The following is a 26,741-nucleotide window of genomic DNA, read 5'->3' as shown; positions in this document are numbered from 1 at the left end:
CAGAGCAGTAGTACATGGTGTTTGTTGCAGTCCTAGTGAAGAGACCTTTCTTTGAGAAATACTAGAAATACAGAAAATGTTGGCGGGAAATAACTCACACAAAGAAACAAAAATCCCTGCTAGTTTTATTCTGAGACTCTGCAGTCTCCCACTTTGCTCAGATTTGTCATCCAAGTTAGAGCTCTAAAGGAAGTCATGCTGCTACTGCTGCTGCTGCTTCCAATGCTTTGATTGCTGTAATTGTGCGAAACACAAAAAAGCTACATGACAATTTAAATACCTGTTTTCAGTTTGACGGGATTTGAAACATTGGACATATTTAACCCCAGAAATAAAATTTTCTAAAGGAAACTCAGCTGAGCTTTAATTTTAGTGGCACTACTGAATAGTTTCTACAATCCACTGACACTGACGTGACCCAAAATTTCTAAGTGCAAATTATGAGTACAATCCACACTGAAGTCCACTGCTGAAAAGAATGCTAGAAAATGGTCCACTCTGCTATTCAGATCACAGCAAAAAGAATGAGAGTAAAAAAAAATTCTACATAGCTGAAAGTCTTTTAAAAATATTATAACAACTTACGTATTTTTATCATGACAGATTCTTAGCATATTAATTCGACCACGATGTTGGAAGAGTTGAATGTCACGACTCAGTGCCATTTATCGGTGAACTGTACAGGTCTGTGTGAAAGATGGTCAAGATTACAAAAATTCACTATGCAAAACTTACTACTTGTAGAGCAGAAAGTTTTTCTCAAGCCTTGTTTAAAAATTAGGAGTTACACAAAAGGTTCTGCTTTCACCTTGCCAAAAATAAAGGGAAGTTCTGAGATCTTCACTGATTATTAGTGCCAGCCAAGGCTTCCATAACTCTGACATACAAAGATTTCTGAAAACCTGCTGCCTCAGACAAATTCCAAATACTTGTTCCTGAATCTCCCACGGAGATGCCAAGGGCCTGATGTGACCATGTTTTCTGCTGCAGCAAGCCCTCCTCTAATGAAAAACACTGCCAGGGAAAACCACTACCCTTTTATGAGCTTAATCATAGTTTAACACCTACCCGTTTTGTCTTTGCAACGGGATTCTGATACTTCATGTCTGCAGGAAAATTACATTATCATACTGAGGAAGTCATGTTCATGAAATCTATTTGCTCAAATGCAAAACAGTGAAATCAATAACATGTTTTCTTTCTTTTTTGTTTAGCTTCTGTGGTTAGATTACTACCAACTGTGGTTAGTAATTTACTTGGGTTTTAATGAACGAGAACAGACAGTTCAGCAAGTTAATGGAAAACTACAAAGAAGAAACTATTAACCTAAAAGAACCATGTCTCTAACTTGTTGTTAATGTATGTGCTTCAGTATAATGGTTTTAAAGGAAAAGAAGGCAGGCAAGCAAGAAAGGGCGGCAAGGCAGGAAGGAAGGAATTTTGTCATATGCCTTGTAGACTGGAAATATGAATGAAGTTCAGTACCCCCTTGAAATTACTTTTGTTTTAGACGCATGTCTACAATAGCAGAGAAATGGAAGCACAGACAAAATTACAATAGGAATCAAATAAACATTAATTATTGTTTGTTAATGCCAGAATGTTACCTGTGGGAGATTTGAAAGTTGTGTTACAAGTGACAGCCTTGTCACCAAATAAACTAATATTTTTTTTAACAGTCCTTCCTGATATCCAAAGTCTGTTTCCCTTTCTGAAATTTCCTTATCACTGATAATTCTATTTGTATACACAAGCACAAACATAAACCAACCATCCCCTGTACTTGGTGTTTATTGTCCTCAGAGACCCATGTCTGCCCTCCTCTTGTTACCGACTGCATGTTGCAATAGCTTGTGATCCTAACATTGCCAAGTTTTGTTGTTTCAAATTCTGTGTTTTGTTGAAAAGGAGCATCCATCTCAAAATCAAAACGAATCATCTTTGCACTACATTTTTTGTAATTTCTGAGTAACCTCGGGAATATCAGCAAATTAATTCCTCAATATTAAAATTCTACGTAGTTACTTTATGCAATTTGTTCCTACGAGATGTTCTGGAGGCCAAAACAAGAAATGGATTTTAAAAAGGGCTAGACAAATTGATAGGTGATAAATCCATCAATGCATACTAAATATAATGGCCTAAATTTAACATCCACTTCAGAAAGTCCTTAAATGAATGACTGATGGAGTCCAAGATAGAGAACGAGGGCATAAATGGATATTCAGAAGCTCAGAGAAGGATGATCCGTATATGCCTATTTCTGGTACTAACTGATTTTGGAGACACAGCAAATGCATTGTTTGCCTGCTAGTTTTATGCATACTCTGATATCTACACCATGGGGCTTACTATTTTTTGGGGCTTTTTTAGTAAAAAGTGGCAAATTTAAGTATGTAAAAAATGTATATGGGCAAAATATGTTTGGTTCTCCAGTTTTATGATAGCATCTTTTTAATTCGTATCAGAAAAAGAGAGTGGCTCTTAACACTGCAGCAGCATTTCATTTATGTTATAGTTGCCCTGTCCCCACCTTCCTCCAGCTACGTCAGTTCAGTTGTCTGAATTAGTGACTTCATAAGCTGAAGTGAACACCACTTTACGTTACCAGATGAGACAGTGAGCTGGGGTGTCCCAGGAGCAAACTCACTGCCACTTCGGTTGCCATTTTTACTGTGGTTACAGCCCCTGAAAACGGGGGCGAGCAGGAGCAAAGGATGGTAGCGGCTTTACCCTCCTGTCCTGGTTTTGGCTGGGTTAATTTTCTGCAGTGCCTTGTTTTTTGTATGAGAAAAATGTTGATAATACACTGGTGTTTTAGCAGCTGTTAAGCAGCCAAGGACGTTTTAGCTTCTCATACTGGCCTGTCTGCAAGAAGGCGAGGAGTGCACAGCTGACCCCAACTGACCAAAGGGATATTCCATATGATATGATGTCATGCTCAGTGTATAAAGCTGGGAAAGAAGAAGGAAGGGGGACTTCAGAGTTGTGGCGTTTTTCTTCTCAAGTAACTGTTACATGTGACGGAGCCCAGCTTTCCTGGAGATGGCTGAGCACCTGCCTGCCCATGGGAAGCAGTGAATGGATCCCTTGTTTCACTTTGCTTGTGTGCGCAGCTTCTGCTTTATCTCTCAAATTGGCTTTATCTTACCCACAAGTTTTCTCAGTTTTACTCTTCTGATTCTCTCCCCCATCCCACCGGAGGAGAGTGAGCTGCTGCACGGTGCTGAGCTGCTGCACGGTGCTGAGCTGCTGACTGGAGTTAAACCGTGACACCTCCTCACCTGAAATGGCACAAAGCTGACACTGAGCACACATTTAATGGCAGCTCATTTTGCGAATCCCCAATCAGAATCTGAGCATCGACTGGAGTTTCTACCCCTTTACTCCATTCACCACACTTCACCATTTCTTCCCATACCCAATGTACAAGTCAAAATAGTGGCAGTCTTTTTTTTTTTTTTTTCTTTTCACAGTGCCCAGGATTTACAAACTTCTCATATGTAACTCAGGATAGGAAGTTTGGATGGGGCTGGACCTAATTTGTGCATGTTCTTCTGTTACCAATATGCTTAGTTTCCCTGCAGAGTCTTCCATTCTACCTCATTTTTTTTCACCATTTTTACCTCACCAAAACTACCAGCTTGCTTTTACATTTACACTTTGCATATTCTGCTCCTGAGTCTCCTCAGTAAAACTAATATGGTTGTTTTGCAGCCCTGTTTCAGTGCCAAGTACATCACTGAACCATCTAAGAGTCTGTTAGCTGATGCAATTTCTAAGCTTTCTAAATGAGAACAGGGCACAGAAAAAAATAAGTACATTATTTTTTTTAATGACAGCCTTAGGATTTGGAATCAATTTAATCTGCTTCTGAATAAACTCATATAATACACTCAAATAATAAGCTCAATCAAATGAAAAGTTAGTTTTAGCCAACTGAAAGCAAAGATTTTTCTTTCATTGTAAGAGAGGATTTCAGTTAATTGGAAGAAATGTATTATATATGTATTTAATTTAATGAAAGTCACTCTAGGTAAAGAGAATAGGACTGAGTGGGTATACCTTTTGCTTGATTCCAAAGTTACATGAAAGGGCAAACTAGTATATAAATAGACTACCACACTTTTCTGGTTCACCAATAATTACTTCCCATGAAAGAAGAGAAAACTCACTTGTGCTCTCTTCTGTTACTCCTGCAGTGAAAATCCCTAAGTACTGTTTTATCTCATTTCTCTCCCTCTCATTCAATATATCCATTATGAAACTGCTAAAACACTCAACTCCTGATTCTCTGGCCATGTCTCCTCCACCCTCTATATTTTTTCTGTCTTTTGATACTACTTTTGATCTGTTTGTCTATCCTTGAAAGACCTATAAAATTCTGTAATTGTACAGAATTCCGTAACACGTTATGAAAAAAATATGTAGCATGAAAGACTTTTTTTTGAGCCAAAAGGTATGATTAAATTTCTGACATTAATCATATGCTCAAGAACACTGTAATCATAATAATGTCACTTGCTCACTCAGATCATAGCTTTGTGACCTTCTATTTCTCCCCTAGATGGAGCACATATGATTAAAAGTGAATACAGTATTTTTAATCTGTTGAAGATTTTAGTAGCAGAGTAGGAGTGCACATACAGTTTGTGAGTAGGTGACCACTTCCATTTATGCTGACATATCACACACAGTGTTCCCAAGCTTTTCCTGAATACCATTCCACCTCCAGCTGTGTGTTTCATTTCTGCAGGACGCATGACCCCAAAATATTAGCATGAACAGGGAACTGCTGTCTGGCTCATTCATCCTCACAAGAACCACAGCTCCAGACTTTCTCTGTTCATTACAAAACTAAGTATTGAGAAGACTGAAGATGTCATTACTTGGTGCTAGTAACACTGGCCACAGGTTCACAGAGGACATGTGAGTTAAAATTTTCCAGTTCAGCTTTAAATCTGAATGTGTATTTTACAAGTCTTTGTGGACAGGAAGACAAAGAGAAGGAAGGAGTGATAAAAACATCAACCACCTATAAAATTAACAGGAAAGGAGTAATAAGAAACACATTATGCCTTTAACGTGGGATTAAAGGGGTAAATACATGCTCAAAGAGTTTTTTAAGGGATTTTTTCTGGAACCTGGTGCTCAGTTTTTCTTTATTTGTGAACTGAGAGCTTCCTACTGTGCTCGTAGGAGTAAATCACGGTAGGCAGGAAGTTCTAAAACACTACAATGTGTTGAAGTAATATCAACAACAGCAAAATAATGTGGCAATGTGGGAGCCTCAGCGTGCATTCATGCCAAATGGTTCATGTTGAAATGGAAAACAGAAAGATTATTTTTCAGCGACAAAAGAAAATCAATATTTAAAATCAATGCCGGTCACGGGGAACAGTGAAAATAAGTAAAAAAAGATCACAAAGCACTTTTGGGATCACTCAAAAGAAAAAAATGCAATAAATTTAAAACCATTATGCCAAAATAAAAGCCTCTTTGCCCCACATTAGGATAGCTTTGCAAGTCAAAATCAGAAACCATACTGATGCTAATTTTTCATGCTGCCACTTTCAGTCACTTCTAAAAAACTTTAGAAAACTTAGTTAGGCGTCTGAGCTGAAGTTATTTGAAAACATCAGATTAATGCCCGCCTTTCTTGCTAATCTCCCATGATTTACTTTTATTCTTATTTACTTTTAACTACTATGCTGCTGTACGCGAGAGCCCCTTGCAGACCCGGATCTGTGTGCACATGCTGGTTCTGTTCTGCCCGTGCGCCCCGTGGAAAGGCAGGTGGGCTCCTGAGAGGGACAATATGGTACCCTGGCAAGCACAGGGGTGCTCACCTGCCCAGCAGCTGAGACACACCAAGGCACACGACTCACTAGACGGGATCCTGCAACCGCTTTGTAATCCCCCTTTGCAGATCAGCTGTGAGACAAGTGTAAAGACACAGTCAGCCTGCGTATCCACTTTACCTAATTCGAGCAGTTTGGTGCAACGGTGCCACATTTGTGTGAGACGAAGCGAATTACGAAGGCTCTGCACAGAGCCTACATGGTATCTCCATTGGAATTATTGTTTGCTCAGGAATAACACCAGACCTGCGTTGCTCCACGTGCCATTGACATGTTCTACCTCAGCCAGCAAGGCCGGCCAGGCTGAAGCCCCTGACCTGGTCTGTGAGGGTAAGAATGTTTGTACAAAGGCCAGACTAGAAAAACCCAGTAAATCCAGGTAGTCCATGTGAAGTCAAGCACAGCATTGCCAGCCAGGCGAGGGAGGTGATTGTCCCGCTCTGCCCTGCACTGGTGCGGCCTCACCTGGAGCACTGTGTGCAGCTCTGGGTGCCACAGGATAAAAAGGATGTAAAGCTACTGGAGAGTGTCCAGAAGAGGGCTGCAAAGTTGGTGAAGCTTTTGGAGAAGAAGCCATATGAGGAGCGGCTAAAGTCACTTGGTTTGTTCAGCCTAGAAAAGAGGAGACTAAGAGGAGACCTCATGGTGGCTACAGCTTCCTCACAAGGGGCGGAGAAGGAGCAGGCGCTGAGCTCTTCTCTCTGGCGATCAATGACTGAACCCAAGGGAATGGCAGGAAGATGTGCCAGGGAGGTTTAGGTTGGACATGAGGAAAAGGTTCTTCCCCCAGAGGGTGGTGGACACTGGAACAGGCTCCCCAGGGAGGTGTCACGGCCCCAAGCCTGACAGTGTTCAAGAAGAGACTGGACAAGCCCTCAGACACATGGTGTGACCTGTGGGGTTGTCCTGTGCAGGGACAGGAGTTGGACTCGATGATCCTTGTGGGTCCCTTCCAACTCAAGACATTCTATGATTCTATGAAGTGTCTTCCAAATCCTGTATTAGTGCAGTTTTTATGTTACACACCACCAATAAATCACATTATTCTTTCCTCTGTCACTTCTTGCCTGAGAGAGCTGGATGTATCTGTTTACCAACTTCGATAGCACAAGTCCATCTTATTGGAGTGCTTCTCAAGTAATTAGTAGGTTTAAACATCATAGTAGCCAAATCTGGGAGGGATACACTTTTCCACCATAAGGAATGTGAACTAAAACAGAGATTCCTATTAAGTAGGTTTCTCAAGGTCTACAGGAAATTTGTGATTGACCAGTCAATTGAACCCAGATCTCCAGAGTCCCTCTCCATTCCCTTGGCCACTAGGATATTTACTTTCTGAATGCACAGTATAGTTTGTTGAGAAAGTAAATTCTAAATAACTCGATACACTGAATAAGTGGAATTTCACCAAAGCAAAGATCCAGACCCATGTAACTGTTGAAAGAGAACTTTTAATTATGTTCATTGTCCTATTTGGAGCAGTAATATTTACAGAGCCCAGAGACAAATGAAGAAAACCAAACTTATTGCAAAATTTAATTAAAATTATACAGGGCAATAGAGAGTCTTCACTACTTTTTTTCTAAGAACTCCATTCTTCACATGATTTTGAATGACAATATACTTAGCTAAAAAAGGTCAGAGCATATTAATTGAATGTGTCCTAAAGGCAGGATATACATTCTCCAATCTGATTAATTCTTTCCAAGATTCAGATGTATGCACTATGTTCCTCTTAATGAACAAAACCCACCCAAGCCCTTAGGAAATAACTAGTACCTCTTTTACTAGGGACTTAAAGCATAAAGAAAACCTTTAATATATTGCAAAGGCTTTAAATACATGTTTTTTAGGAAGTCTATTTTCTTTCTACTTTGGATTGATAGAACTGAAACAATAATGCATGATGAGATGAATAAAAGTGCATGTGTTTATCCAGACTTTGAGATTTGGCTTTCTTTGGGCTGTATTTTAGTCTATATTTCATAAAAATAAAGCCTATTTTGGGCATTATCCTAAAAAAATAATATTGTAACACACTGCTTTCCTTTGGATTGCTTTCCTTGGATTGACATCCAGCAAGGTCATAGATTACTATAAACCCTGCAGATGTTGCACAAAGGGATGAAGAATGAAAAGAAAACTGCTAGTTGAGTTGCAATTGTAAAAAGTTGCAGCACCCACCATTGCATGAAGTTTTTGTTCCCTGGCACACAATTTACTTTGTGTTCACATGCTTCCTAAAAGGGGCAAGAGTGCAATGCTAAGGACAAAAACAGACCAGGTAAGTCCGATGCTATCTTAACTTTCATCTGGAGTTTTCATTTTGAGTCCAGCTATATTTTATCCATGCACCTAAGAGTGTTACTTGAGAACACCACAAACAACGTCCCTCTTGCTGTCAAAATCAATAATTAAATTTTGGAAGAGGAATTATCAGTTAAGACATAGGCTATAATTAAATATATGACAATGGTTTGACGAAGTAGAGATATTTGAGAATAGCTTGTAGAGGGGATGAAAGGTGCTTGCCACCTTAGCGTTCAGCAATGTACATGCTGCCAACAAGTACATGTATTTTGTTTACACATTAAACCAAACATAAGCAAAACTGCCAGCAAACATCATGATATCAGATTGCTATAGTGGATTTGGCTTTCTACTCCGAAGCAAGTTTGTTGCATCCAGAAGTGACATTTAACTTGCAAATAAAAATTTGAGCTGCTGTACAATGTGCTGTAATAAAAAGGGATTTATAAAAATATTACTTATCTTAGTCTGGATTTATTTATGAGAATAGAGTTCTACAAACTCACCTACATCCAAGTAAGAATATTAAATCTGGAAGTTTCACACACTGTATGGCTTACTACTTTCTGACTTCTTCCCACTTCTGTGAGCCTGCCTTCAAGATGGAACAGGAGAAATGAGGTGCTTCTGTGTTTATTATGATTAGTCATGCTTCTTGGCATATGTTATTGCATTTTGCAGGTAATAAACAAGCATTTCTGTTGTGAATAACTTAGGAGTGGAATCAGTTTGTATATAAAGTCTGAGAGATAAAGGGTGATTACTTATGTCATTTTATATTTTAAAAACCTCAAATCGTTCTCTCATGAGCACACAAAATAGAGCATTTTTCTAATCTTCTCCCTTTGGGGGTAGTATATCTTTTTCTGTTGATCTGTGATTTTCATGAACAAGCCTACAGAAAACAATGGATTTGAAGAAATTTATGACTAAATCTATTGTAGCTATTTCTCACTACAGTCTCCTTATGCCAACATTTGAGTGTTGCTGGTTACACACACTGATTTATTAAAAAGCAGTGTCATACCTGTAGACATGCCGGAGCTCTGCCCTGGGGTTTATTCATATCAACAGCCACAAGCTGCCAACCTCCAGCAGCATCTTCATGAAACATCTTGAAAGGGAAAATTGTTGTCAGAAATGTTTTACGTGCCAATAAATACAAGTGAAATCAAATACATTCCCCCTAAGGACCTGCATACATTTTGATGATAGCCAGTTTAAAATAAGAGGGAAATGGTTCTTACTGCTACAGAAAAAGCAACATGCAATTTTTCCAACATTTATAGTTTCTGAATTTTACTCAGATAAAATGAAATACAGTATGTCTCTGTTACTCCTAATGTAGAAACCATTTCAACTAACCTCTGATCAGTATCGTTAGCTGGTGGCACCCAATCAGAATAAATTCCTTACTAAGGTAAGCTTATCCTGAGACAACACAAATACACTGTGACCAAAAAATAAGTTTTACGACACATTTGGAAATAATAGACAATCTCGCCTTTTTTACTGGCAAAATTATTTTACTCCAAGGGTCAGACAATGTTTGTTGCACTGATGCTTATCAAGAGTAGCTGTACAGTCCTTCTGTACTGTTACTTAGAGATTATAATCCTGCAAATTGCTGAGTGGTATCCCGGCTCTAATGAAGTCAGGGGAAAAGGCTCCTGTGGCCACAGTGGTATTCACATTTTACCAATAGCCTCTGGTAGTGATGGTATAGGCATTCTGGCTTTTATATTTTTCTCCCTCAGAAATTAGGACATAAAGTGATGCAGACTGCTGGACAGAAAGAACAGTCAGGAACCATGTCTCTAAGTGATTAACGATGTCCTTGAAAGGAAATTAATGGCTTCAGCATCTTGAATTGCCACCCGAGAGTCTGCATATACTATGCAATGAAGTGTGGTGAAGTTCCCATCTCACTCCCACCCTTCCCTTGACGCTCAGCACTTAAGCGAGTCACCTCGAGCGCACAGCCACAGCGGCGTGGTCGAAGCTCAAAAGCCACCCTGTGAGATGTGCTCATCAGACCGGGGGCAGTATCACACAAATATGGTTGCCACGCTGCCGAGTCCTTATGTAGCATCCCTGCACCAGGAGGTTTTGCCCGCTCAGATCACCACCGAGTTACTCCTCTTTGTAGCCTGCTTTACTGTGCAGTGCTAAAGCGCTTTACAAGAACCTCCTTTTATCCTTCTCCAGAGACCCCTTCCTTGACTTTGACTCTCAGACACTAATTTTTCTATTTTTCTATAGGACTAAGTTTCGAGACCAATTTAATGATTTATGAAGTGAGCACACGAAGCAAGATATTGTTCCTTTTTCTCAAGGTTATTTCATGCGCAAAACAAGCAAGGTTTTTAACTTTTGTCTGGTGCTTTGCACAAGAAACCCTGTGAGAAATTTTCTGCCCTTCTTAATACAGAAAAGCATAAATCATTTTTGTAGTTCGGTAAACTGGACTCCCTTTATGTCCCATCATACCAGTGACTCAAGGAACAAAGTAACCATTTGCTTGTCTGCAGCGAGCACACTCTTTTTATTTTGCATGATGCAATTTATATTCAACATGCCCATATTCTTTGGCATGATGACATTATTTTGGGAATACCTTTTATCCTTAAAATTCCTTAATGTTGGCTGCTGCTTGTGTTTCTTTCATCAATCTTTCTGTTCCAGCTTCTAGTTCAGAGTTTGTCAGGTAAGCCCATGTGGCTCAGGAATTTGTCCCATCACAGATGAAACAAGCATTACATTCCTAAGGCTAAGAATGTGTCACATGGAAAAGTCCTTTTTTAAAAAAATTAGATTTTAAATTGATATCACTAAGTCTGCTTTGACAAAGACATATATAGAGTAGAAATTATTGCCACAAAGTCTATTTGAGGTGAAAACTGTAGCAGAAAGCAGAAAAGATTTACCTATGGATTACGGGAATATTGAAAGGCATATCAGAAAATATTTAATAAATAATTCTGAGACACTTAAATCCTCTGGCTTAAGAAAATAAATAGTCTATAGCTATAGAGGTTAGAAGAATTTTCCTCATGGGTATGTTTCTCGTATCTTTCTTCCTGAGGGCTTTTTGCAAGAAGTCGGTACTGGTCCCTCTTGTAGATGGCAAACTGCACTAGCCTGGAAAAGCCCGGCCTCTTGTACATTCAATAATCGTAATATGATTGTTACAAATAATGAGTGGAAGAATTTAAATCTTAACCCGTTAGCCCTTGTTTTTTATACTGGCTCTTTCCAGCCCACACGTGCATGCTTTCTGTCATGGCTTCTTCCTACCCATTATCTCATATTGAGGGTCTCACTTTCTGCATCTACCTCAGATCTTAGCACAGCTCCTCCAGTGCCTCAGCACCTAATTCCTCCTTGGTCTCAACGTGCCCTTCTCAGTCCCAGGATCAGCTTCCCCAAACACTTCAGCTACTCTCTGACCTCTCATCTTCCAGCTATAGCTTGCAATTTCAGCTCTTCCTCCTTAGCACGGAAAGTGATAGTCGATAGCAACTCTTAATTCCAAACCCACCAATGACATGATAAAAAAGCATTATACTACTTCATTAAAAGAAAATAAAAACTTAGCAATAACACAGTCAGTGATATAGAGAAACATATTAGAGTCTTCTCTATTATTCTTTTTTTAAGAAAGCCTAGTTGAATAATATACTGTAGAATTTAATTTGATATTAAAATTCATATATCAACATTAAAATACACGTAGTAACATGAAAAGTCAAATAAATCAGATATAACAATATCAGGAATTTTTGATTTATAATTCATTCATAAACTAAACCAAATCAAGTCCCCAGAGAATCTCAGTATCTCAGGTGCTTCACCTGGGTGGTGGCAGTAGAAGTGGTACTGCTCCTGGACCCCCACATCTGCTGGAACTGCACTCTAATTTCTGCAAATGTTTCAATGATGACTGCGATGAAAACATTCTGAAAAAAGAGCACGAAAGAATGGCTGACGCAAAGCTCAGCAAGCAGAAAAGAGACAAAATTCATTTTAATATGATCTACATTTCAGACAGGTTTAAAAGAACACATTTTTCAGTACCTTAACAAGCCAGGCCAGAAAGAAAATCAAGGTGATGAAATAGAAATATGAACGCCATCGTGGAAAGCTGTCGATTGCTCGGTACATAAGGAACACCCAGCCTTCCTGAGAAGCAGCTTCATAAACAGTAAATATGCTTGTGCCTGTCAGAGGAAAAATGAAAATGTTTGGATTAAGCCTCCCTGAAAATTTTCAGTATCAGGAAACAATAATCTTTTATTTATTCTATTTTCATTTACTCTAAAGGGTATCAGCTCTCCTCTCCTCCTTCAAAGAGAAGTTTTTCACGTGCATTTCCACATTTCTTCCTTTTACACTTGAATATGAATTGGTTTTGTATCAGACTGGACTCCCTTCTCTCCCTGGACACATAGGCATAATCCTTTAGATGGGTTTACTGGCAATTAGCAAATGTCTCCGAGGGCAGAATTTGTCCCATCACATGACTTCAGCAGCATCCGTGAGAAAATGCAGATTTAATTAAAGCTATCAGGATCAACATTCAGTAGGTGAAAGGAATCACTATTAATATCAGCAACACTGAGCAAGCAGCAACACACCAAGCAGGTGCCCCACACTAGCAAGCACAGTGAAGCGCTTACAGGATTATCATTCCAATAAAGTTACGGTTAGAGAAAACACCTTTTGGGATTTCTCTGTGCACAGAACAAATGGGCCTTGCAGAAGACAGCACAGCAGAGTTTTTAAAATAACGTTGTTCTGTTTGTTTGTTTTTCTCTGCGGTATTTATAATTTTACCAGCTGTATCTTGCATTATTACGTGATGTCAGTGATTCCCTCTTCTGCTTGTGCTAACAGGAATATTTCAAGTTGCTCAAGCGTAGTGCAGAGGCATAGTTTGCTGTAATTTTTATGGTATTTCTGATTAGAAGATGTGTTCACATGTAACAGTTTGGAGGATGTGGAGGGTCAGAGAGGAGAGAAGTATCGAAAAAGCTAAAGGCTGCATAAAAGTGCCTGAATGTTTTATCCCTTTTTAGTTAATACGTAATTGCAGTTATTGAGTGGAAACTATTGAGTTTCCACTAGTGTTATTGAAACTGGTGAAACTAGTGCTATTGATTTGCCATGGAGTAGAAAGAAGCCATACACCATTTCTGATTCTATTCTGAAAGCCTTTTACTTTCCTGTTGCTCTCAAAACCAGTCTCATATCTAGTAGATTATTACAAATATTTGCTTTTGTTAATTAAAAGCAAATCTAGCATTCAAAAAATGCAAGACTTAAATCTCTTTGATTTAGTTTACATAGACCTTTTAAAACAGAACTGTACAAAGATAATTGTAGGACTGTATAAATAGTCCTAAAATTACATTCGTCCCTTTGAAGGCAACAGCAAGGCTGATGTGGCCGCCAGTGAAAATGGGTTTGACACCCCTGGCCTACAACAAGCTGTAGAGCAGTGTGGCAGTTCAGGCAGCCTGGGCAGCCACATTAAAGTATATGTGTTGCCTTAAAAAAACATTAAAGCATTTTTAAGTTGGACTTCCTATATCACTCTGGGGAGCAGGGGGAGGAGATGAAAGAAAACTTTACGAGATCCAAACTCATCGTAAAATCTGAGGGATGATACGATCCCGCCACCTTCCCCTTCCTCCTGATGTCTGCAAGGACAGCTTCAAAATACAGACTGTGGTGAGGGCTCGTACGGCGTTCTTGTTTGAAGTAATTTTTTTGTTCCGAGAAGGAACACAATTAAACTGTGAAATTAAACTGCGAAATCTCACAAACTGCTGTGAAATCGTGGAATTGTTCTACAGACACCTGCCAGCTCCGCTCCACTGCTGTTTCATTTCATGAAACATCTCGGAGAAAAGACAGGGAGTGTGAGGAGAACTGCCCTTGGCAGAACATCACGGCTCCAGCAACGTACGGATAGCAAGCATGAGTCAAATATCTGATCCTGTTCACAGCGAAAGGGCTGGTTCTAGTCAGAAATTCCTGAGTTCACAAGTTCCTCCCCCCAGATCCCACCGGCCTATAAGGAGCTCTGCACTCTTATTCTCCCACTGAATTTGCAGCATCTACATCCTTCTGTCTGCTAACACAGCTGGGATGCACCTAGAAGTGGTTTTGCCTTAGGGAGTCCCTTTTGCAGATAAATTGTCACCAATAAGAGGAGACAGGGATAAATGGAATTTTTTCTGTATAAACTCATTTGTTTGATATGTAGGTGTTGAATGGTTAACACGGTCATGGTCGTTAGACAAAAATGTTAATCCTTCCTGTTAATTTTTCTGGTTATTGGATTCCTTCCTATCTACTGCATATGGTTCTCAGGGCCAAGGGCCAGAAATAAAAATAAAAGGAAAGAAAAAGCATTCAAGCATAGATAGCAAACCCCTTTCTGTTTCTACAGAAAATAGAGTGGTCTCCATCAATAGTGAAATATTCATCAGTGATTACTTCATGGGTATTTTGCGTTTCAAAAATTCATAAAGTAATGGTTCAATTATCTATTACTATACTGATGCTGAACTGATTAAATTATTGAATAAAACAGTGCTGTTGAGGACAGGCAGAGATTAAGAAAAAAAAGAATCTATTAAAAGTTGCTGGCTAGGAAACTGTAATTAGTCATTACCAATGGGAAAGTCACTGTGACAATTAGAAAAATAGAGGGGATGTCATGCAAAGTATTTATAACACATACACTGGGCCATCTGCCACAGTAAAGTAGTACTGTGAATGGACACAAACACACGATTAATCCAATTAAAATAATATATGTTTGTCTGTGACACTAAAGTAAAAATATGGCTTGCAGATAGCTGGTACAGGTGTTCTTCAGGCTATTAGAAAGCAATTGCCACTAAGAATATAGATTCTTAACATATGTGACTAGAAAGTGAAAAAGGTTTCAATACTGATGCCAGGAACCATGCTGTTAACTATCTCTGTAAATACTGTTTCAACTGGATACAGAATAAAAGCATGACAGTAAGGGATCCAACACCATGAAATGTTTTGCTTTCAAAAAAAAAAAAAAAAAAAAAAGAGTAATTCTTAGTTAACATCTGCCTTACTGCATATTTTTGCTTTTCTAAAAGTTACATTTAAAGACAATCAGCAGCCAATTCTATTTTTCCGGAGTATTTATTTAATATCTGACTACATCTTCCTAGAGCCAATGTGTAAGTTTTTAAAAAGACCCTCACAGTGGCATGCTCTGTTTTTCTCACCATGTTCAAAGCCATACAGAGGGAGAGAAAGTATCAACATTTTAAGTGATGGTGGGACACATTACAAAAAACCTAGACATGGCAAAACTGACTTTCTGACTTTGGGACTAGGATTCCAAAATCTGCATCTAGAATGTTATCAAATCTTAGTAAATAAATAAAAATATCTTGAAAATATTTATGATAATTTTCCTATTTGTTTCAGTAGATGGCTAAACCTTTGTGGCAAGAAAGATTAAAGTCATTTAGGAGATACTTTCTGATGACAGAGGTAAAATAAATGAATGTACTTTGATATTTTTGTTTCAGTGCTTTTTTTTTGAACTTGTCTAATAAATTCCACATTTTGATGTTACAATAAAACAATTTATTTAACCAAGCCGACGGTTAATCAAAACAAGGAAGGATAACATTTCTCAATACACAGATTAAAATTAAATAAATCAGTATCAGAATCTGTATCAGTATCAAAAGACCGCTTTTATGCAACCAAAAAACACTTCTAGCTTTGGAAATGTTTTACAACCGCACATGGTCATTATCAAAAAGAGAAGGAAAAGAAGTCCAGAAAATGAGACTTAGTGGAGTGTAGGAAATGACATTGAATCTTGCTCAACTTATGCAACATTTTTACTTGCTTCATACCTTACAGAAGAAAAGACAGCAAACTGTACCCCTACTAATAATGCACATTTAGGAATACAGGCATTCAGCACTGAAATGCAGGGGTCTTATGCCTTCTTCCATGCATTTGTTTCTTTGAGATCTTCCAGCTGGGAGCATTAGCCTGAAGGGCTATGGAGGAAGTAGTTGCTTTAACACCTAAATGGTTGTAATAAAAGAAAATTCTACTGGTTTCCATGCCATTCCAGGGAGCAAGGTCACTTGGCTCTTTCATGCTATGCAAATGAATAGAGAAGCAGGGGGAAAAGAATTGAAAAAGCCAGAGTGCATCTGTGATGATTTTCCACAGGGGAGCGAAGAAACCTATCCTGCCAAACCCCTATCTTCTAAATATATAAAGAATATAGAAGGTATTCATTAAAAAAAACCAAAAACAAAAACAAACAACCCCAAACAAAACCCCCAAAACAAAAACCACACAAACAAAACAATAAAAACTCACAATTGACAGAGGAGAACAACAGTATCACTATGCAAGGATGCTATTTTATATGTGTTTTATATTTTGTAAACACACAGGATTTTCCACTTATTCCTGTGCCGCTGTCACACCACTACACTCTGTGACAACTCTGGCTATAATCTGTGAATGGACATTATCAAAAAGGGAGTGCACTGAATAATGGTGTAATTTTATAACTGCAGAATTAAAGGAGCAGAACTAAAAGGTCACATGGAAAAGTCACTAAATCTAGAAACAGAATCCTTTCTTCCTAACTCTATGTTACATTCTTGCTTCTAGATTCAAAATCCCATATTATTAGAGCATGCGCAATGTCAAGGTGTTGTGTTTTATTAGTATCTTTGTGTTATGTGATTTGTAGCTATTCCAAGTAAGAAACAAAACATGAAAACTAAGCTCAGGTATGCCACTGACTCCAGCATTTTCTGCACGTGGCATCTACGTTTTTTTACTACCTTGGTTTACCATATCAGGGTTCTCTCAGTTTTCTTGTGCCTGCTGTGAAGCTGCTGAGAAAGAAAATTTGTGGGAGGACCACTTTATGAGAGGAAAAAAACCTAAAAGCTTGATTTTGTATTTTTTTTTCTTTTTGATCAGGAATTATTCAGGCAAGTAAAAATGCACGCCTTGTTACTAAGAGCTTAAAATACTATGTGTTGTCACCTGTAAAAAGCCTCAGATGCCAGCCAGTAACAGGCTCCTTTTCCTCCCTTTCCAGTAGTCACTAGATGGCGATCGTGCACCTCGGGCACATCTGGAACATCAGGCAGCGGAGGAGCCGCCACCCCGCGAGCCCAGGCTGGCAGCTCCCGGGGGCGCTGGCAAAAGGATCGATTTTTCTACTTTCCAGCAGAACTAAGCTGCCTTCTAGCAGGTGCTGCTGTCTAATTTATCTCTACTTGTCCTTAAGGTGGTTTTGGGAGTGTTACGTCCACGAAGAGACGACCTCTCACTTTGGCTACAGAAATGTTATCAACCCTGTTCCTGTCCCTGCTCATTATCACTGATAAAATCATGAAGCTGAATGTTCCTGCAAGGCATGGATATTCCCACTGACCGGCCGGCTTTTAATTTATGTCTTATCTTTCAGTATCAAGGTATTTGTAAAACATTGCCTGCAGTCAGGGTTTTCCAGCTGTCTTACACCACTGCTTCGGTGAAACTAGAAGGGAAGAAAAATTACCCAGAAATGAAAGGACAAAGTTGTCAGCACATCTGGGAAGCAGCTGGTAAACAGGACTGAAAACAACAAAAAGATCAAATCCCAAATGGCTTCATAGGGTTTCTTGCTCATCTCTGAGTGAGCAATCCAGTCTATTTTACCCTCCCAAACCAACTCACATTAGCCAGTCAGCAGAAATGAGGAGGAAAAGAAGGAAAACAAAACATGTTAATGCTCTGCTCCTCCACTGAAACCTCCAGCGCCACTGAAACCTCCAGCTCCACTGCCATCTCCCTGCGACTGTGCTGGGGAACAGATGAAAATGGAAACTGTGTCAAGCACTGATTTACAACAGCAGAAAGAACACAATGCCAGTTTGAGCACAATATTTTAGACCTTGCTAATTGTAGTGACTTCAAACATACAGTAGTGATGTGTTATCAGTTCTCCATTTTGAAAATGTTTCCTTATGAGAAGATGAAGCTTTTACATATGAAAAAATACTATATACAGAGACCACAGGCATAAAACCACCAAAAAGGAGATAAAGAAACATAGGAAACGTGTTAGGATCAACACAATTTGTTCTACAAACTTAGTAATGGAAAGATGGAAAGTCAGCCAACTTTCAGAAGAAATGTTGATGGACGTAGTTGCACTGTTTGCAAGTATTGTAGAAATTTGTTCACTATTCAGAAGTGTTAGACTACCAATATGAATTTAGCAGTGTTGACATATGTATTGAGTGCACAGGGGAAATAGGAGCATGGCAGTTCATGCTTAGTTATGCCATTAGTGTCTTACATGTCCTAGTGCTTGTGCTCCCTCATGTAATATTTTATGCTTTACAAAGAAATCTGGTTTAAATTTGTGAATAAGTCCATGGTGTAAACAGAGACAAATACTCTTCAAAATGACTTTACGTGTGCATGTTTATGGATATTTAGACAGACTAGTGTTTATATTTGCTTTTCTTTAATACTTTTTTTGATTCAAATGATCCTCAGCTATACATTCACAAATAACTTAGCAAGTAGGGATCTAAAATGTCAGCAGAGCTCATAAGCTGGCTTGATGTGCATAAATACTGTCTGCTTTTTCCTATTTGCAGTTACACAGCTGTAGTGCAAATACACACTCTCTCTTAGAATCACTGCTGGTTTTGGTGTGTGGCAACTTTACAAAATTTACTGGCAGCTGATGAGAATCAAGGAAATGCTGAGCTCTGAATTGCTCACACGTCGCACACAACTACCTGGAAGTTCTGTAGCACAGTCAACAACTCCCACTTCTCCTTCTCCATAGAGAGTATTTTTAAGGACGTAACTTTTATTGGATCCCTGGGCTCCCATCCTCCACAGAACGGGCAGAGCCTCAGGCTGGAGCCTGGAAGTAGGACACTGCCATAGCTGTGCTTTTCCCTTTCAGAGAATCTAATAATACACACTGTTAAGATCTAGAAGCCAAGAATACAAAAATCCCTAGGCCTTGGTTTTAAGAGCAGCAGACGCTGTGAAGATGGGCCTGCCACCACCTCAGTCTTTCCAATGAAATGTCTCTGATATAAAGTACAGTCATACTAAATGACTGCTACAGTAAATGTTATGACAAAACTGCGTAATATAAAAAACGTTAAACAGAAGAAACTCTATAATTTACATTAACTTATTCCTTTGAAAATGAGCCATCTTTTCATAGGACTGTTACTTCTTTTAAAATATATTATGTATGTAGGTGCCTTTAAAATCAGACAGTAAAAGTGACAGTCCAGAAACCAAACATTCAAAAATTCACAGAAATTGTTACATTTAAAATTTAATGAACAATTTCATATTAAAAAGACAAATTTAAAGCAGGCTCTCAATACAGATACTATGTATTTGGATTGTCATTCAGCCATATATTAAACACTGCTAATGACTATTAAAATCGAGGTGGTGATGGATCTCTTTGTCAGAGAGAAAATAACGTATGCAAATCTTTCTTGACACAAGGCATGTAAATTCAGCATTGACTTTCATACACTGTCAATCAAAACTATTCACTTGTTGCATCAACTTTCCCAATAGTCATAGACTGAGCAATCTAATTCATTTTAAGTGCAGTCACGAAACAACAAAGCTAGCATGCTGCATGGTGTTAACTAATTTGCTTAATTAATAAAAAATATATCTGCTTTGTCAAATGAAAGAAGTATGGAAGAATTAAACTACAGAACATATTCACAAAGCAACATTTCCATCTCTAAAGTGACCACGATGATACTTTACCCAAAAGCAGAGTTAAATGAGTAGCATGACTGTAAGCTTTACCATGAGAGATCATTTCAGCAAGTCTTGAGTCTGGTCAGCTAGTAGCAACTGTCTTGAAAGCACTAAAATGTGTGGAGGCAGAAAAAATGCACTAAAAGATGTAGGAGCTAATGAGAACATGTGTTAGTGATTCAGCTGAACAGAAGAATAACTGGGGGACCTGGAGATGCACAGAGACCCTAAAATTATGTGCAAATTTGGGAAATACGGATTACAAGAAATTGCCTGGCCGAAATGGAGCATTTGCAGCGTGCTAGTTATACCAGCAAGAAGTGAACAATCAGACAAGTTCACGACAAAAGCCTTTCAGGAAAATAAAGGCTAGCACCCCACACAAAGAAAAAAAAATCATGTCTAGAAAGTTCTAAAAAAGATCTGGCAAGTCATGTTCAAACTGACAGCTGTGTATTTTATTTGACCTCCCTGACAATGTGTTTCCTCATTTCCAGTTGCAGTGCAACCCCTTCCTCCTAAAGTTTCAACTAGTCTAATCAATCAGCAATTAGAAAGAAACTGAAGAGCACAAATATTTAACAGAGGAAAGAACCTCCTTACTCCCAGCATAGGTTTAAGTGATAGAACAGGACCAAAGCGAGCTTGAAATTCCCTCTAGAGAACTCATGCTGGTGAGTGTGTGTGGGAAGTGGTTGGCCAGTCTGACGATGAGTACCAGCAGGCCAGGTACACTGGGAGACAGGAAGGCATTCCAGGAGGAAATTCCACAGTGTATCATTTCAATAGCTTCTGAAGGGGTTTTGTTTCTTTGTTTGTTTTTTACTGTGGGGTAGAAGAAACAAGGGAACCTAGACAACCAAAGCTGCTGTTCTGCCCTAAAGCTCTGCTTCAGTTGCATTCAATTCCTCTAGACATCATTTATGACTCATACAGACTTCTCTGAGGACGTACTCTCTTAACATGAAGAGATCAGTCCTCTCCTCTTGCATGGGTAACATTTTCAAAAGCAGTTGCATGAAATTTTACCCCTCCCACAATCGGTGGTAAAACTGCTGTCATCTTAAATAAGATGCTTTTAAAAATCTTTCCTCAAAGCATCCTAATTTAATTTGCTCCAGCTATAGTATATGACTGAACAAGACTTTATTATTTTCAGAATAAAAGTTTCACTTGAGGACAAAAGTAAAAAATCCCAACCAGAAAGACCTGCTGAGTATTCAATGACTAGAAATAAAACAGCAGCAGCACTTAGCTCAGTGCATTTCTGTAAGAAAAAATAAAAACAAAATAATAATAATAAAATAAAAATTTAAAAAAAACACCCTACCAAACCAGGACAAAACAAACAGACAGTAAAACCGGCCAAGGAGACATTATAAAACAGATACATGTTAGAAATCTCATTAGCCTCCACACATCTGAATAACAGGAGTAAATATACAGTGCCAGATACATCTTAAGAGACTAGTCTGACTGAAGACACAAACTCTTCCTTTCCTAAATGGGAGAAAGGAGCTCTATGATTGACTGTCACAAGAAAACCCAGACAACACTCACTCAATGACCTATTTAGCTATTAATGAATGAAATAATCCCTAGCACCTGTTACATGCCAATAGAAGTAAAATAATTTACCTACTTTGTTGATGTAAGCCAGAGGTTTGCCCACTGATCTAATCTATGTAGATACGGGGCAGGTGGAGACAGGGAGAAGTGGTTGAATCTGCTGGTAGCTCCCTAAGCCCCACAGTAGACATGGCTGTATTATAGATTCATAGAATCATTTTGGTTGGAAGAGACCCTCAGGATCATTGAGTCCAACCAAAACACAACTCTAGCACTAAACCATGTCCCTAAGAACCTCATCTATGTGTCTTTTAAACACCTCCAGGGATGGTGACTCCAATACTTCCCTGGGCAGCCTGTTCCAATGCCTGCCAACCCTTTTTGTGAAGAAAGTTTTCCTAATATCCAATCTAAACCTCCCCTGGAGCAACTTGAGGTCATTTCCTCTCATCCTATCACTTGTTACCTGGGAGAAGAGACCAACCCCCTCCATGCTACAACCTCCTTTCAGGTGGTTGCAGACAGCGATCAGGTCTCCCCTCAGCCTCCTTTTCTCCAGGCCAAACAGCCCCAGTTCCCTCAGCTGCTCCTCAGACTTGTGCTCCAGGCCCCTCATCAGCTTCATCGCCCTCCTCTCAACTCTCTCCAGCACTTCAATGTCCTTCTTCTGATGAGGGGCCCAAAACTGAACACAGTATTCAAGGTGCAGCCTCACCAGTGCCGAGTACAGTGGCACAATCACTCCTCTAGTCCTCCTGGCCATGCTATTCCTGATACAAGCCAGGATGCTGTTAGAGACTTTTCTCAAACAACAACAGAATCACACTGTCTGAGGTGAGACTATCTTAAAGATTTCTGATTTTAAAAGAGGGATTAGAGTATTCAAAAATTTTGCTCTTTAGCTGGACATCAAAAGAGAAAAAACTTGGGTTTTAATGTCAGCAAGATTAGACGTTTTTCTCTCCTTCAGAAAATTAAAGGTCGACTTGAAAAGAAAACAAATTTTCTTAACATGTAACTTGTTTTGTTCTTGACTGCCTTAAAGAAAGTGTTTGCATGACTAGAGATCTACTGGTTATCAAAAGAATTCTTGGAAGACTAGCAGTAATAGACTAAACAGCTGGTAGGTTTATTTGGAAATAAAAATCAAAACCTTTGGCAAGAAAAGCTGTATGAACTGCCACATATTTTTGGGGAGAGAGAACGTTCAAAGTTTTAATACACTCTGTTTAAATCTTGTTTTCAATATTATCTCCTTCTGCAGAAATCCTTTCTGATCTTTATGCACTACTGAAAATAGTTCCACACACACATAACAGAAATTTCCTGGATCTGTCACTGTCAAATCAATGGCTTTTTTTTTTCCTCAGATATGCCTTCTCTCTTTTTTTCTCCACATCAAGCTTACCTGCAAAGATGTTTATTCTCCGTGTAGGTGTGTGTCAACTCTGTGCTTTAACTCAAAGCTGTTTTAATTTCTTATAGACATATGATATTTAATGTATTTTTCTTCAAAGCTTTTTGCTAAAGTGGAAAATGTGGCATTTTGTACTGTGCTGCATGTACATGTGGTTTGAAAAAAAAGGACTGTGTATGAAAAAAAATGTTTTGGCATTGCTCAGTGAAGCACTTTCCCAAGAAATACAGATCAGACCTACCCCAGTAATTTTTTATCAGAGCATGAGCTAAACAGACTGCATTTTCCATATGAAAATAGTTTTCAGTTGGCGATATGAAATCAGAGCTTTTAGATCTGAAGGTGCAAACAAGTGACATGCATAAATTCAGGGATGACTTTCTGGATGCCATTTACTTCATGGTGACTACCTCTTCACCTACTCTTCACCTTAAAAAAGACCTTTGGAAGCCTATGTACTCCCTTCACTGAAGCTGAAGGCACCTCTAATTATCACTAACTTAGGAATAAAAGCATACATAAGGACATTCACTGCTGGACTTTATAAACACATCTTGTTAGCCCCAGTAACTTGTCTGCAGGTCCTACCATGGCTTGGGTAGAGTTTTATATTGGTACATTATGTCCCCATATTTTTCCGAACAGGAAACAAATCCTGATCCTAACTTGGAAGCTCTGCCAGCACATTTATGTAATATTTTTAAAGAGAAAACTATGTTCACAATTTCTAAATTGCACTGCCCAAAGTCAGGCATGAGCTGATGTTCAGATAGTTGGATGCAGTCTGATTCTTAGAGATGTTGAAGGTGACAAGTTTGAAATATTCAATCCTGGCCTGAATGCTAGTGCTTGAAGCCAAAGGGAATTTTATCAATCCTTTAGCAGAAACAGAGCTAGATCTATGGTTCTGAAATTCTACCACATAAGTCCCCACAAAACAAAAAAGATGTTGGGAAAACAGTATATTTGATCAATATGTAGTTCTCAAAACACTTATTAAATTGCCTGCCACATTAATAATAAAGCTAGAGATCGATACTGTAAGATGTAGTCAAGAGAAGAAGGCACAACTGTTTCCAGATCCATTCATTTTACAGCACCTGGGAGATGGGCTTCCTAAATGAAGATAAATGCAACAGAGAATCTCCAAAAATGTCTGCTTCCAAAAGTGATTGTGAGACAGATCTGTGGTGCCCGGGCATTAAAAGTCCTTCCAGTGACTTTCCTAAAGAACTTGCAAAAGTACTGACTAAATGCTTTTAGCGGGATTCATGTGCTCTGGTTGAAAATAATTTAAATATAGGTGAAACAACTGCTAGAAGGCACTAGCAAGCACTGGAATAACTGAGAGGACTGCACAGTTTGCCTCCTCGGAGCTCTTTATGGCCATGTCAGATAAGCATCTATAAGGAATGATGTAGGTAAAGGTGACTCAATCTTGGAGTGGCCAGGCAACGAGCTGGACTTTCAAACAGGTATCCTTTTGAGGCTCATACTAGTTTTGTCCAGTTTTACAGCCTTAAAGAATTCTGTAAAGCCAGTACAGCCATTTTATCCCTACTAGTTAAAAAGGAATAACAATAACATGCATAAAGTAATGTGCATTCATTTAGGCTGCACACAGACACTACCTTTTCCAAATGCTGCATGCAGACATTACAAAGAAACAGAGTTCAAAGTGCAAAAAGCACCTTGTCTTAGGGTTTTGCCTGGAAAACTCTTGTAGGACCGGTGGTGCCGAGCCAAGTTCCGCTGCTTCTGAGCCAGGTAAATTATATTCTTCAACAAAAAGCCCTTTTTAATTTTTCTTCCATAAAGGAAGCATTCGTGAGTCATAGGTTGTAGATCTAACTTCTGTAAAGTAAGAAATGTAAAGTAACACTGTGAATAAACAAAACGTTATTCAGGACATTAACTCTGTCTTTAAGGCTCTGAATACTATGTGAAAAGCACCACAGCCGCACAATGCACGGTACAGCTATGAGCTGACTCTGCCTCTTAAAAAATACCTTTATTTGAGAGCTTCACTTTGTAATGAAAGGTTTCACACTGCAACTTGCATTGTCTGTCTGCACCTTAAATTGTGCCAGAGTATTATCTGCTCTCCCACGCCCAGCATAAATTGGCCCAAAGGCATTAAGCTGGTGTAAATTCAGTATTGTGTGCCTTCCTCGGTAACACCGACAGGAACACATTCATGTACCTTGCCTCAAACTGAGCAATCTCCACTGCGGATCTTAACACACGTCAAACCACAGTCTGAGTCTATTGCAAAGCAGCACTTCTGCAAGCTTATAGACTTATATGCAAGCTTATATGACTTATAGAGTCATAGAATCACAGAATAGTTTGGGTTGGAAGGCACCGTCAAAGGTCATCTAGTCCAACCCCCCTGCACTGAGCAGGGACATCTTCAACTAGGTCAGGTTGCTCAGAGCCCCGTCCAGCCTGGCCTGGAATGTCTCCAGGGATGGGGCATCTACCACCTCTCTGGGCAACCTGGGCCAGCATTTTACCACCTTCGTTGTAAAAAATTTCTTCCTCATGTCTAGCCTAAATCTCCTCTCCTTTAGTTTAAAACCATTACTCTTTGTCGTATCGCAACAGGGCCTGATAAAAAGTCTGTCCCCATCTTTCTTGTAGGCCCCTTTAAGTACTGAAAGGCCACAATAAGGTCACCCTGGAGCCTTCTCTTCTCCAGGCTGAACAACCCAACTCTCTCAGCCTGTCCTCACAGCAGAGCTGTTCCAGCCCTCTGATCATTTCTGTGGGCTCCTCTGGCCCCTCTCCAACAGGTCCAGGTCTTTCCTGTGCTGAGGGCTCCAGAGCTGGACACAGGACTCCAGGTGGGGTCTCACCAGAGCAGAGCAGAGGGGCAGAATCACCTCCCTTGACTTGCTAGCCAAATACTGTAGCTCCTCTTCCCTGACATTGTCTTCCCATGGATGTGCCTGTACCAAGTGTAGCTCCCTCCAGCCCATACATACCTTCAGTACTATTTCAAACAGGCTCACATCCTCAACATCTTTCATGGGCTGACATTTCCTCATGCCGTACATAGCTTCAATACTAGGTTATAAAATCACATCCCTGGTGGGCTGTGACACCAGGCATGTGCCACAATGCTCACAGGAACTTCAGACTGAAAAATCCCAAATTTCTGAGTTGTGTTTTGGGGCCACAGGTGTGACTCATGGGGTCCAGTGGAGATCAAAACCAACTACTGTACATACAGATACACAACCGTTCTCCTCTAGAAGGGGCCAGGCTTGAGCCGTGTGGACACAAGTTGGTCTGCATCACATTGTTTGCAGACCAAAGATCAATGCCAAGCAGATTATTTTATTAGTACAAATCCCACCCCTGACTCAATTCCATAGTTCACACGTTTTCACAGTATATGGCTCAGCAGCACTATGCATCAGAAAGATACATGGCCAAATATCTAAGTGCAAATACAACCTCTGATAGTAGAAAGTTCCCAAGTTCAGGTTGCCAAAAAATGGAAAATACAGAGGGTAAATATCACTAAGAACTTGTCTCTGACCATAAAGAAAGACAAAAAGGTCATATTGGCATTGAAACAAGCGGCCATAAACATGAGGTAGGCTGATTCTAGGCATTTTCTAACCATTGGAGAAATGAAGTCCTGCAAGAGTTTTGCATCTTCCTTTGCCTCTTCCATTCCTAAGTTTTCTAAGTTGGGACTTAATACTTTTATGAGCAATGGA

At 39.3% G+C, this 26,741-nt stretch overlaps 1 protein-coding gene across 2 annotated transcripts in view; it reads right to left on the bottom strand.

Moving 5' to 3' along the window:
• Window positions 1–26,741, bottom strand: part of NALCN (sodium leak channel, non-selective) — a 241,612-nt gene that overhangs the window by 141,470 nt on the left and 73,401 nt on the right. For both annotated transcript variants that reach the window (XM_065628719.1, XM_065628725.1), the window contains exons 8-10: window positions 12,249–12,391; window positions 12,026–12,130; window positions 9,199–9,285 (exon numbers count right to left, since the gene is read on the bottom strand). In XM_065628719.1, the coding sequence (XP_065484791.1) occupies window positions 9,199–9,285; window positions 12,026–12,130; window positions 12,249–12,391 (335 nt within the window). The remainder of the gene's footprint in view (window positions 1–9,198; window positions 9,286–12,025; window positions 12,131–12,248; window positions 12,392–26,741) is intronic.

Source organism: Caloenas nicobarica, chromosome 1, assembly GCF_036013445.1.
Source record: "Caloenas nicobarica isolate bCalNic1 chromosome 1, bCalNic1.hap1, whole genome shotgun sequence".
NCBI lineage: Eukaryota > Metazoa > Chordata > Aves > Columbiformes > Columbidae > Caloenas > Caloenas nicobarica.
The sequence above is the reverse complement of the archived record's forward strand: the minus strand, read 5'-3'. Positions and strand labels throughout refer to the sequence as shown.